This window comes from Hippocampus guttulatus, chromosome 15 (genome assembly GCF_054856545.1).
Source record: "Hippocampus guttulatus isolate MCC_2025c chromosome 15, RoL_Hgut_1.0, whole genome shotgun sequence".
Lineage (NCBI taxonomy): Eukaryota > Metazoa > Chordata > Actinopteri > Syngnathiformes > Syngnathidae > Hippocampus > Hippocampus guttulatus.
In genome coordinates, this window is record NC_141275.1 from 11798340 (window position 1) to 11810643 (window position 12304).

Consider the following 12304-nt stretch of genomic DNA (forward strand, 5'->3'; position numbering starts at 1 on the left):
TACATCCAACTATTTTCAATACTGATTATCTTGTTCGGGGTGGGTGAACACACCATCTTATTTTTGCTGACTTGGGGCGAATGAGAATCTACACCCTGGAACGGTCACCTGTCAATCACAGGAGACATTGACAGTCTGGATGATCCAAATGAATCTGCTCTTATAAAGTGGCCTATTAAAGTCACGTGGATATTTTGGACTGACCTCAAGGCCCGCTTTGTCTTGCAGTTCATGTTATTGACTTGTGTTCAGGAAGTGCACGCGCTATTTCGGAACACAGCGAAGTTGAATGCGCCAATTGTGCCATAAAAAGCGCAATGGAAAAAATATAAACTACAATCAACACTGAATAAGGGGGAATTATTCTCCTGACATTGGTTAACACTTAAAGATCAGCGATGGGACCTCATCCTTTTTCTCGGGAGCGCCGATTCTGCTCGATGCACCGCTGAAATGTTTTCAAGTTATGAAGCCAATTTCAATAATGCAACAAAATCCCTTTGAGATTGAATAAGTGCCGCATCGTGATTCCAGATGAGCTCACTCGAGCACCTTTGGACATCGGTCAACAGCCATCTATTTACCAGTAGGATACAGCATATTTATGTTTTATCGTGTGGCATCCAGCTCTTCCGTCCATAAAATGAGGAAGAGCGAGAAGAGGAGCTAAATGATTCTCTAATTGATGGAAAAGGATGCGAAGTAACCTGAATTTGGGAGGACGGCGCAAGTCCAACTGAAAAGACATCCCAAGGTGCAGGAGTCACGAGCCACTTTATTAGATGCGCTTGTGACCTAATACGACCTCCATTGAAATATAAAAGCTGCATTCATTGAGATATTAAAGATCACAGTTTATTATCAAGTTTTAAGTGTGATAGAAATGTATTTTGTCATCTCTCATGCTAGTTTGGTTATATTGGAGCTGAGTTCTAGACCTGACTATTATGTACGGTCCATTTAAAAACTTTAAACTCCATCGTGCTTTGCGTGTCGGCATGTTTTGAGAGCGTCGCTTTGACTAAATAAACAGTTTCCACTCAGCATGCATTAGGGGTGTTTTATGGGCACATTACGGCTATGGTTGCAGCTTAGTGATGACTAAAGTCGCCGTAAGGTGTTGTTTTTGATTAGCGTTCCGTTTTTGCACGTCCTCACCAACGTGCGCGTTGCCGCACGGCTTGAGATGTCGCCAGCTCCTTTAGATTACCGGTGTTTTTTGTTTCTGACTAAGTGCAGTAGCTTCCATTTTAGCTCGAAAATGTCTGGTAGGTGTTTGAACATGATAGGAAAGATCTGGCACACAATGAAGGAGGCTCTTCACCTCCTTAAACCAATTATTAGCAGCAAGTGCACGCGCGCGCGCACACAAATAGCTACCGCACCGGATGTCAACGTGTTTTTTGTCTTGACACAAGATGGATGGTCAGTACAATTAACAACGCTAGTAAATGCATTTTTATTCAAGGAGGTCACACTTTACGGGGAGGCGTTCCGCAAAGCCGACAGACGCCTCTGTCGTTTTTGACGCATTGATGTCGAAGTTGATAAAGCGCCTGTGGCCTCCAATTCAACGGAAGAATGAGAACAAGGGTGCCCAGTTTTACGCCCCCTCGGGTGCCTTTTCTTCTTCAATCGGAACTTAACGTTTTGGCAGCTTTGTTAGCATTCTCATGAGAGTGTCGGTTTTCAGCTGCCAAACACACACGCACACGCACTCACGCATATTCCAGCTTGAAAGAAAATCCCCATGTTACATCGACACTGCAAAATGCCCCAAACCATGCTCAACCCCTCTCGTAGCCTCACCACTAAATATGAATATTAAGGCCGCACTGAAAAGAGAAGGGACAAGATTCTGAAGTCATTGGGAAAAGTCAAGCTACAGATCATCAGAATCGGGTAATAATGAGTGATTTTTTTTCGCACACAAATGAAGGTCTAAGAATCAAAATTTGACAGGGTTGTAATCAGCAAAATTACTGAAAAACAAGTTGTGACATTGAGGGAAGCAATGGCAAAAACGCTGAACTATTCAGAGGGGGATTGAAGTTGTATGACTAGAAATTAGTTCCAACACAATCAACTCATCTCTTTTTGGAAGGGTGGCATAAATATTTTTAACAAAACATATTCAAGATATTTCCAGACTTTTTATGGTGGATGGAATAGCTGAAGAGACGATTGAGTTTCTTTGTGTGAGATTGACTCATTACAGTACAATTAAAAATTCATTTGCACAATATCGCAATTATTTTTCAAAAAACATTCATATGAAACACTTTTTTTTCCCCACTGCAGTCCGAGCACTTTTTGGTAACAGTGCACTGAAACGCCTGCTTGGGAAAATCATATCCTTTCAAAAATGTGTGAAGTTAAGTGGAAATATAAAGAAGAGGTGATAAGGCCGTCATATTTTTGACTGACAGGCCACTCATTGGTCTGATTACATGCAATTAGATTTGACACACAAGGACGGGTGCACATACAAACACATGCTGGACAACGATGAAAAACAATGCAGCATCTCGTGAAGGGAAGAGAAATAGAAAATATTCATTGTCATATTGATTGAAATACTTTTTTTGGTACATTTTTCCCCCTAAATGAGTGATTGAAGGGTATCATGCAAAAGTACAGTGATGCCTTGAGATATGAAGAAATTGCATCATTTGGCACTTTTGTTTTTTTGCTTTGATTCAAGAAAAGGATATTTGAACACCACCAGTGGAGTACCACATGTAGACAAACAATATGACGTTCCTCCCTGGCATATACGTATCGTTTGTACTTTGCAAAAAAACTTTTTTTTAAATTTACTGCCGCTTACTTAGGGGTTGTGATCGTCCCGATGGATATTTGTATGTCTGTACCAAACTGCCCCCACGTGGCCGAGGCAAGCACACCCATTTATATATATATAGTACACCAAAATAAGTGCTACAAACACCTCTTTTGAACGTGTTTTATTGCTCACGGCAGAGCGACGCTTACTCATGAATAATTACAAGGAGGCAACTTACTTATGACAGAGCGTTAAGCGACTCACAATCTTTTATTCTTGCATGACGCATTTCACAGCCTTAACTCAAACCGATGCCATGTGCACTATGAATATAAACAGCACTTTGGCTCCTTAGGTACAAGTTGAATTTTGTTAGCATATTTCCATCCAAATAGTTGCAACCCCCCCGCACCTCCCCAAAAAAACCCAATGTGGATTAAAAAACTCTGGCCTGATCGAAACAGATTTGCCACACACTACTTTCTTTGCTGCGTTTGATATCCATGATTGACAGTTGCTAATCAGGGTGCCGTGAGGGCTACTTAATTTGTCACAAATTATAATTTGCTAATGACGACCACGCTTTGTTTATCAATCTATGCCAGTGACGTAAAGTGGCAGGCAGGACAATGAAATGTGCTTCAGTTAGTTGGCAGAAGGCATAGCCAACCTGTATCCACCTGTTGCCATTCATAAAACAGAGTAAGTCACGGCTTCCCTTTGAGTATATCAGCTTTTGGTTCAACAGGTCAAGATTTCTCACCGAGCATGTAAAAGTGAGATGAAATCATCATTTATTTTGACAATTAACATTTTTGGATGGCATTTTCATTTGATGGCGTGTTATCAGGTTCTTCTTATTTAAATCAGTGCCTGGGTGGTAAGTGTTGGGAAAGACTGCTCAAAAACATGCAAACTATGCTATGGTGTACGTCATGGAGAGTCATGAGATTAGATCTGCTGCGGTGCTGGATGATGAATGAAGATGCTCCCCCCAAAATATTCTGGGTTAGATGCCTATCGCAGTGTGGAATTGCATGCTATAAAACTAAGAAGATTAAAAAAATTTTTTTTAAAAACTTGAAACTTGAAATGATGACGGTAAAAGCCGAAGAACGTCTCGGCACGCGGAGGCCCATTCAAAGCTATTTCACTGAAACAGGGGATGGGCTTCCCCATGACCTGAGGTCAATCTACAGTGACATGCTGCGGCTTGCACGCAACCACCAGTGAGCAAGCACATTTGCTACACTTGCGCCTGGGAAGCTTCTCTAACATGGAACCAAAAAATAAGGGCACACACTTTTGTACGGTGACTCATCAGAGACATTCAAAACCCACCGAAGAAGCCGATCAATTATTTACCCTCTCCAAAAGTATACGAAGCTCCGCAAATACTTCCAGAGTGAAAATATCAAACAGACTATACTCTCGCATCATGTTCGCTCCGCGGGAACCGTGATGAACCAGGGCCAGTCACATTTGACATCACAAAAGAACTTTTTGAGTATTTCCCAGTCCGCAAGGCCGAGACAAAACGCTGACGCCACAAATCACGCCGTTCCAAACCAGATGTGTCTCTACACGCTGTCCACACTGGGACTCACATCCATGTGACAAGCCGGCTGCAAGCTTTCACGAGCCCAGGGCGATACTTCGGCGACATAAAATCCCTTTTTTGAGTCCCCCCCCCACCCACCCACCCACCCACCGTGCAAAGATGGACATTACTGTGCACCTTGAAGTTCATTTTACCTTGAGTGGGATCGCCCTCCTTCTCTTTTTGCCCTTTCTTACCGCCCTTCCTCCTCCCTTTCTTATCTTTCCTCTTCGTCTCCGTCATGCTGTCACAATGAAGTAAATCCTCTCGGTAAAAGAGCCCCAAAAATGAAAGAAGAACTTGTCAAAAGTAGGTAGTCCTCGGCGGGGTGGCGGGGGGTGGGGAGGGGAAACGTGTGGCAAGAGGGCACCCGCAGACTCTGAAGCCCAGTTAGAGCGTCTCTCCTCCTATATAGACTCGCACCAATCAAGTACAGCAGGGAACCACCTACTCTTCACAGCAGGGTGAGCAAGAGAGAGAGAGCGGGACAGAGCGGGAGTGAGGAAGGAGGGAATAGGGAAGAAAAACGGAGAGAAAAGGAGGGACGGTTTCAGAAAAGTGAGAGAATACGGAAGGAGGGAGGAGGCAGAGGAAGGCATTTCCAATCGCTTTGAGGCAATCAACTCTTCCCTGACTGGATCTTATAGATAAGCGCTGGCTCTTCCAGGCCCTACGACCATCAGTGAGCATCAAGAAGGACCCCCCACCCCTCAAGAAAAGTCCCGTGTGGCCCATACAAATGAAAATAATAAAAGGGTTTCCTCAACGAGCATCTTCTCTCTTTAGTAATGACCCGTGCCCAAGTGAGACCAAGACCCCCCTCGTTGCACTGCTGACCCCACCCAGATAACTCAAGCGGATGGGACAGGGGCTGGGGTGGCTTGGGGTGGGGGGACGGGCGGGGGGGGGTCAGGGGAGACGTCTGCCCTTGCCAATTTGTAGTCAGGGTCACAAGCCACTTCACATCTGGGTCCGATTTGACGCGCTCAGATTCGGGAGATACGTGTGAGGGAGAGACAAGGTGGGGGGTGCGGTTGATGATGGTGGTGGTGGTGGTGGGGGGGATTGTGAGGTGCCAAAAGTCAGATCCCAATCAGCGACAGAGTGCTTCTTGCAAAATTACACAAAATCAATTTAGGCTTCCCAATCTTGTCTGTCAGAAACTACCCCCACCCCCCTCAACTACCACACAGACACACACGTGGCCCCCACCCGACTCCACCCCCAGTCCCACTCGGCTGCAGGCGAGTCGCAACACGCCCGTGGATGCACGACTGTCTCCCTTGCAGTCCCCGTTCGAGCCAGGTGTCACCGATACCCACGCGGAGGAAAGAATCCCGACTTATTAAACAAGATCGTATCTTCCAAACGGCGAGTAATATTAGACAGGACCCTTCTGCAAAAGCGTTTTTCAACCCCGAAGGGTCTCGTCTGTGTATAGGCTAGCGAGCAGCAAAGCGAGGCAAGGGGGAAATGTTTGGACAGAAAAACAAGAACTTGACTGGGGTGAAGGCCAGCAAGAGAGCAAAGCATTTAGAAAGAGCTGTTTATGTCATTGTTTTTTGGGGGGGGGGTTCGCTTCCCCGCCCCCTCGTATCGTTGGCCTTCAATGCACATGCAAACTACATTCAAGGCCAGAATGGGGTGAGATGTATTGCTTTGATCACCATATGTAAAAACTTCCACCAGAACTTTAAGGGAGGTCCGAGGGAGGGGGGGTGGGGGGGGGGGGTTCACGGGTGTGCTGAGGTAGATCTCATCAATGCTTGAAATTGTTTCTCTTTTTGACATTTGAGTCACAATGAAACCGCACAAGGAGTCTTCCACCGCATTCCTTAGTATCTGATGTCAATCTCTGTGAAACAGAAAGTCATTTGCGAACTAAATACAAAAAAAAAGGTAAGGATTTTTTTTTTGTGTGCCATTCAAGTCACTCACCGTTCCTTGTTTCTGTTTTCAGAATCGTACATTCTTGCCAACTTATGTCATCCTTTGCAAAACAGGAACTGTCCAGCCAACATATGGACGCACGAACATAAATCATTTTTGTTACAGGTTGAACCCTGGCTGAGGTCTGGTTTTTATGACATGCCACAGTTAGTTCACGTGCCGGAATATGGGGGGAAAAAAAAACCCGACATTACTGATAACGGAACACTGTGAAGGGATGTCTTGCAGAACAAAGAGAAACCTGTTAAATTTTAGAATCTAAATTTCATCATCCATCCATTTGTTATCTCCCTGCTAGCTAACAAAGAGATGGACAAACACAGGCCCACTAGAATTTTGGTTTACACTTATGTTCATGTTTTGATGTTAGTGGAGGTCGGCACTGTGTCAGTTTAGCCGTTAACTGCGAATTCAATTGGTCAGCCTACCTGTCCGATTTTTCTTTTCATCACTTTTGTGATTTGTTTATTGAAATGTGACATCGCTGAGTACGCTAATTACATATAGTCCAAACTAGCATAAAAGCACAAAGTGCCTCTCGTGCCACGTAAGGGTGTATTCTTACTGCACGCTGGATCTCAAAACAGCAATCCGAGGAGCCCATGTAGCATAAATGATACTTCATCCGTTTATCTTCATTTCTCATGTCCCAAATTCTGTGCCCTTAAACTGGATCAGAGGTCGACCGAATGCTTATCTATGGCCGTTGCTGAGTGACGGGAAGAATCATGCGACTCTCAATGAAACCTGGCCATTGAAAGTCAAAACAACAACAAAAAAAAGAGGGTGGATGAGTCATCTGCTGGGCTCTCCCAGGTTTTGTCTGAGTGCGGCCCAGGGAGGATTCTCGACGTGAGGAGACCACGGCAGCGGCGTGGTTTGTAAGAGGCAGCTAAGCGGGGGTCATGTCTTAACAGGTCAACGCACGCCTCATCTGCCACGCAAGAGAAGTACCAAAGGTCAACGTGCGACCAAGTTTTGACATGCCAGACTGGTCCGACGTGGTGCTGCCCTAAACCGAATTGCCCCTTCCTCTCTCCTCCTTGTGGCTGTTGCAGATGATTTAATCTGTCAGCGGAGGTAACCAAGCCCTGGCAGGGGGCTACAGTGCGGACAGATTTGCCTCCCTTACCCTACTATACCCCCCACGCCACCCAATATCAACACTCACTTCCTCCTAGGTTCTACAGGATGGGACGCTTGCTGGGCCTCTGTGCACGTGGGTGGGCATGTGGTTTATGTATGTGTCAGAAATGTGAGTATTAGTGACATCAGCGCAGAGGAAATGAGGATATCAAGATGATGGCGGGTAGATTTGGAGGTAACGCGGACGGTTGTCTGCGTTGAGAAAGTGACGAGCGTCACCAGACATCCTCAAAACACGCCAGCTCGTGAAATGTGAAATTTGTCGACAGCCGTTCTGACTGGATGGTGTGGGTAGGAACCACGTCAAAAGATATGAACCTCTGACTTGGTGTGGATTTCAAAACCGAGGCGTGAAGCCAAACTATTTGCAAAGCTTTTGGGCTGCTGCTCAACTGGAAACAAACTATTTTGTAGCGTTTAAGGATACATGTGTGACATTTATTGTGTGCCACTTGGCAGTGTTACAAAAACTGGGGGGGTGAAAAAAAAACGATGCGCCATGAAATGGAGGGGAAAGGAGGAAAATGCAACATAAAGCAATCAATCAACATTGAAAGGTCAGATAATGGTTTGTGCAGGCATTTTAGAGCACAGGAAAAAGCAGCAGCATGTAGACTAGACAAGACTTGAAAGGGAGGCACCAATACTGCACGATACTCAGACTCGGGGGGGGGGGGGGGGCTCTGATACTACTACACCGATAGCACGCCAACGGCCTGACATATACCTCGCAGGTAAGAGCCATGTAAGCTGTGTCTAAGTGTCAAAGTGATGCGATGATAAAGCACAGCCGTCCTGCCCGTTTTATTTTATATTTTAATTTATATTCTCAAAACGCAGCCTTGTATTACTTTTAGGTTTGACTCACGTCATTTTTATGTTCATGCAGAGAGGTAGGATGGCATTAGGGCTCTACATTCTTCTTCGTCTCTTTTCTACTTTTACACAATGCCCCCTGGTGGTCAGACTGAGACAACGCCATATAACTGCCCCCGTCTTCCATTCTATTGAAAATAATACAACACCGATATGCAAATTTTCTGCAGCGATGTATTTTGGTATGTTTTTGTTTTTTGTTTTTTTTTATGTGCGCTGCAACATCTGCTGTTTTTCAACCGACTGGGGCTGTCCTTGGCTCAGGGTCTGGAGGCGGAGGGGGAACAGTGGGCCAGCGTGGGAGTGGCATGACTTGTTGAGCAAATTCTGAAAAAGCAAAAGGAGCCAAGCCCTATATGTTCTGACACGGATCCCTTTGTATGTATGTCCCCGCTCATAAACGCTTCCCAGGCCCCATCGCCGCTCGCCTCCTAATCCCTCCCAGAAAAGGAGAGACAGCTCAGCAGTGTGATGGAGTCGAGCGGCGGCATACCTGCACATCGTCACTGTGATGCTGCGCAACAACACCCCCCGCCCTTTCACAGTCACACGAGTTTATCTTTGCAGACATAATGACTTTAAACAGCCATTAGCCTACGTTGTTTAAGGTCTGACTGCTTCTTGCCAACAAAGTGCACGTGGGTATCAGGGCGATGTAAACTTCAGCGTGGAGTGCCTGCTTTTAATGCACATCGTGTCGTCTCGACTCTTGACAAATGAAGTTCGGGCTTTTGCGGGGGAGGGGTGCTGGTTTTAGAGAATAGAACTAGGAATAATGCAGAAGAGGCGACCTTCCACCTTTGAGGGGCACTGTATTAGCCGTTTTTGTTTCCAAAAGGAGATTCTATGAGGTGCTTTAATGCGAAAAGGTGGATTTACACGCCAGTATGGTGGACGGGTGTCTAGCACGTCTTAAGCGTGACATTCTTCGACAAGCATCGGGTTCAAATGCATTTCTTAGAGCCATGAAAGGTTTGTAGGATCAAATGCTGGAAAAGAAAAGTCCTAAATTGTGGGACTATATGTGGTGTGAGAAGCTGGAATGTCAAAGCAAGCTTCAGGATATGATCCAGATTACGCATTTGGCTGCAAAATGAATAAGTATAATGGGAACAATTCCAGGCAGCACTGAGGAATAACCGAGAGCGTGTCAGCCTCGCAGTCAACAGGTGTTGATTCGAACCTCGGGTCAAGCTCTCCTGTGCAAAGCTTGCATGTTGTCCCTGTGCTTGCATATATTTTCCTCTCGCATTCCAATCATGATGCATGTTGCATCCATTCTTTGTCCATGGGTGTGAATGTGAGTTTTTGTCGATATAATGCCCTGCAATTGGTTGGCTGATCATCCAGGGAATAACCCACCCATATTCAGATGGCTCAAGGTCACGACCCCGATGAAAATAAGAACCCAAGAAAATGACGAGCTATAATTAACAATTCACTAAAAATGACCTACCCATAAATCTTACATGCAGACATTACCGACAATTTTACAACCGGTTGAAAATACAAACTACAGTCGTAAAATTTTACTATGTGAAGAGCTAATTGGAGCCTGTCAGAGGTGGTGCAGGCAAAAGGCAGTCTACCACCAGGACAATACTGGGAAACACAATTTTTGTTGAGTTAGGTCTGACAGCAGTTTTTGAACTCATTTTTGGGTGCGTGATCCAAAATTGATCTCATTTGTTTCGTATCATATTTTTGAGCTATAGGACGTCTGTTTTCTTTGAAAAGTAAAAAATAAAATAAACAGACTGTATAGAAACAGCCAGCACTCATTCTCTTCATTCCTCCTACGCTAACTTTCTGTTTGCAAATATGAATCGTGCTGACCTATTGGGAGCCGCACACACCTCTCACGGTACTGAATTGTGACTGCACAAGCAAGTTGCCACACAGCTGTAGATGTAACTTCACATGCTGGGGGGGACTACTCCAAATTTGGAAACAGCATGACGATTTTAGTTTTAATCAGCATCACAATCTAATTCAACAGAAACTGTTCCCCAATGTAATTTACGAGGGAAATCCAATTTCCTGACAGTCATCTGTTGTGAGTGAAACACTATACTACCGATAACACATGCAGTTAACCGACTCTTGTGTTCTTCTGGTAAGATTCGTAACGGGGGCTGAAGCCCACCCTAGCAAAGAGAAAAGGCATCCGTAAAAGTCAACCCACTGTTGCCCATTTTTCTACCTGAAAAGTGTGCCGCGTATTGCTGAAATGAAATCCTCGTTCATAAGGTGATAGAGAATGATCTGTTAAAAAGTCATCTGAGATGACCATGCAGTGAAGCGAGTTGTGCAAACATGCACATTGTCTGAAGATTTAAAAACCTGCTACTCCAGTGCTATAAGTGCAGCCCAGGGGAGCTGCAGAAAACATAAATCTTTCACAGCCTATATACAGCCAGTTTTGTTGCTTTCCACGAGTTAGTATAAACGTCTCCTTGGCACGAATGACAAATAGACGTGAGGCATTGAAGACTTGTGGCGCATGACGTGAATGAAATGGATGGTCGTGACAGGTTGAGGCCTCAGGAAGGGGCTCATTTGTCAAGGTCAGCGGTGCCAAGGTCAGCTGGCCATCCAAATCTGAGTCAACTCTGCTTGGCAACAGCTGAGATCAGGGCCACCAACAAAAAAAAAAAGAAGAAAAAAAAAACAAATAGAAAAAAAAAATGACCAGACCGATTTTGAGCCTCAAATGAGCAGAAGGATGACTGTAATAATCCAAACTGTGTGACATGGAAATAAAAACAGCAAGGGGGAATGCTAGTGTTCAAAAAAAAAAAAAAAAACAACAACAACAAAAAAACAAACAAGGAAGTCATCCTGGGCGGATTGGGGCTCTTTGACGTTTGCGCAGCACATTGCTGTCACCATGGCAACCGCAGTCTTAAGGGTAGCAACGGGAGCACGTGAAATGTGGCTGAGGGCGGAGCGAGGATGAGGGAGACGGCTGAGACAAGATTGGAGTGAGAAAGTGAGGAGAAAACGTTTGAGGAGAAAACAGGTGGGGGGTGTCGGGGGGGGGGGGTTGAGAAAGGATGGACAAGAAAAGGTTGACACAGCACAGAGAAGGTAGAACCCGGTCGCTGTGTCGCTCCTGTTAGGAGTCTATTGTGCCAAGCCTGCTGGGAAACACTGCAGCAGCATCTCACAGAGGGCGGGAGGGGAGCGGTGGGAGGTAAGGGGGGGGGGGGGGGGCAAACCGGTGTCAGCATTGAGCATGCTCCGCTCTCCAGGCCTCGGAGAAAATGACAGCGGAGCTCTTTAGCCACTTTGCCAAATTCTCCCGCTGATTCCCAGCCACTATCCCCGCCTCGCTGTGAACGCATTAACGTCCCCCCCACCCCCCACCCCAACCCCCAGCCCCAAACACTTGCCGGATGAATTGTACCCAGTGTGCCTGATTGCTGATGCTGACTCATATCGCGATGGCTTTGATTGGGGCTGAGAGGAGCAAGAGAGGAGCATAGCAACTCATCAGCCAATAGGGCATGAGAGGGAATTTACGTCTTCCTTGACAGCCCGCAACTGCCAGATGTGAACTGTTGCCGATCATCGTCCTCATCATCTGCACTGTAACTGAAAGCGGTGCACAAATGCGTTGTGACTGTGTGCAATGGGGGGTGGGGGACGACAGGTTGAAATTCTATCTCAGTTTTGGTCGCTATGCGTGTTCAGGCAGACAGGGAAAGAGACAAGCCCGAGCCTAAATACCATATTTATTGCTTCCTTCTTTTTATGACCAACAGGTTGTCAGATCAAGATTTTTGTGATGCAAGAAGCGGCATGCGAAGGCAAACCTTCGCAGCGCTTCTGCAAAGCCAGCCAATTACCTTGCAGCTTCCTCGATGTGCGCAAATTCCAAATGATGCGGTACACCCGAGGTCCACTAATGCTCAGTTTTGTTTCCGTAGCCAGAATACCAACAC

At 45.7% G+C, this 12304-nt stretch overlaps 1 protein-coding gene across 3 annotated transcripts in view; it reads right to left on the reverse strand.

Annotated features, from left to right (window-relative positions):
* Positions 1–12304, reverse strand: part of nrg2a (neuregulin 2a) — a 72536-nt gene that overhangs the window by 43896 nt on the left and 16336 nt on the right. The window contains exon 1 of one of the 3 annotated variants that reach the window (XM_086130465.1): positions 4541–4702. The exons of the other annotated variants lie outside the window; for them this stretch is intronic. Within the exon in view, the coding sequence (XP_085986591.1) occupies positions 4541–4628 (88 nt within the window). The 5' untranslated portion in view covers positions 4629–4702. Of the gene's footprint in view, positions 1–4540; positions 4703–12304 lie in introns of those variants that run through there. 3 annotated transcript variants of the gene reach the window in all.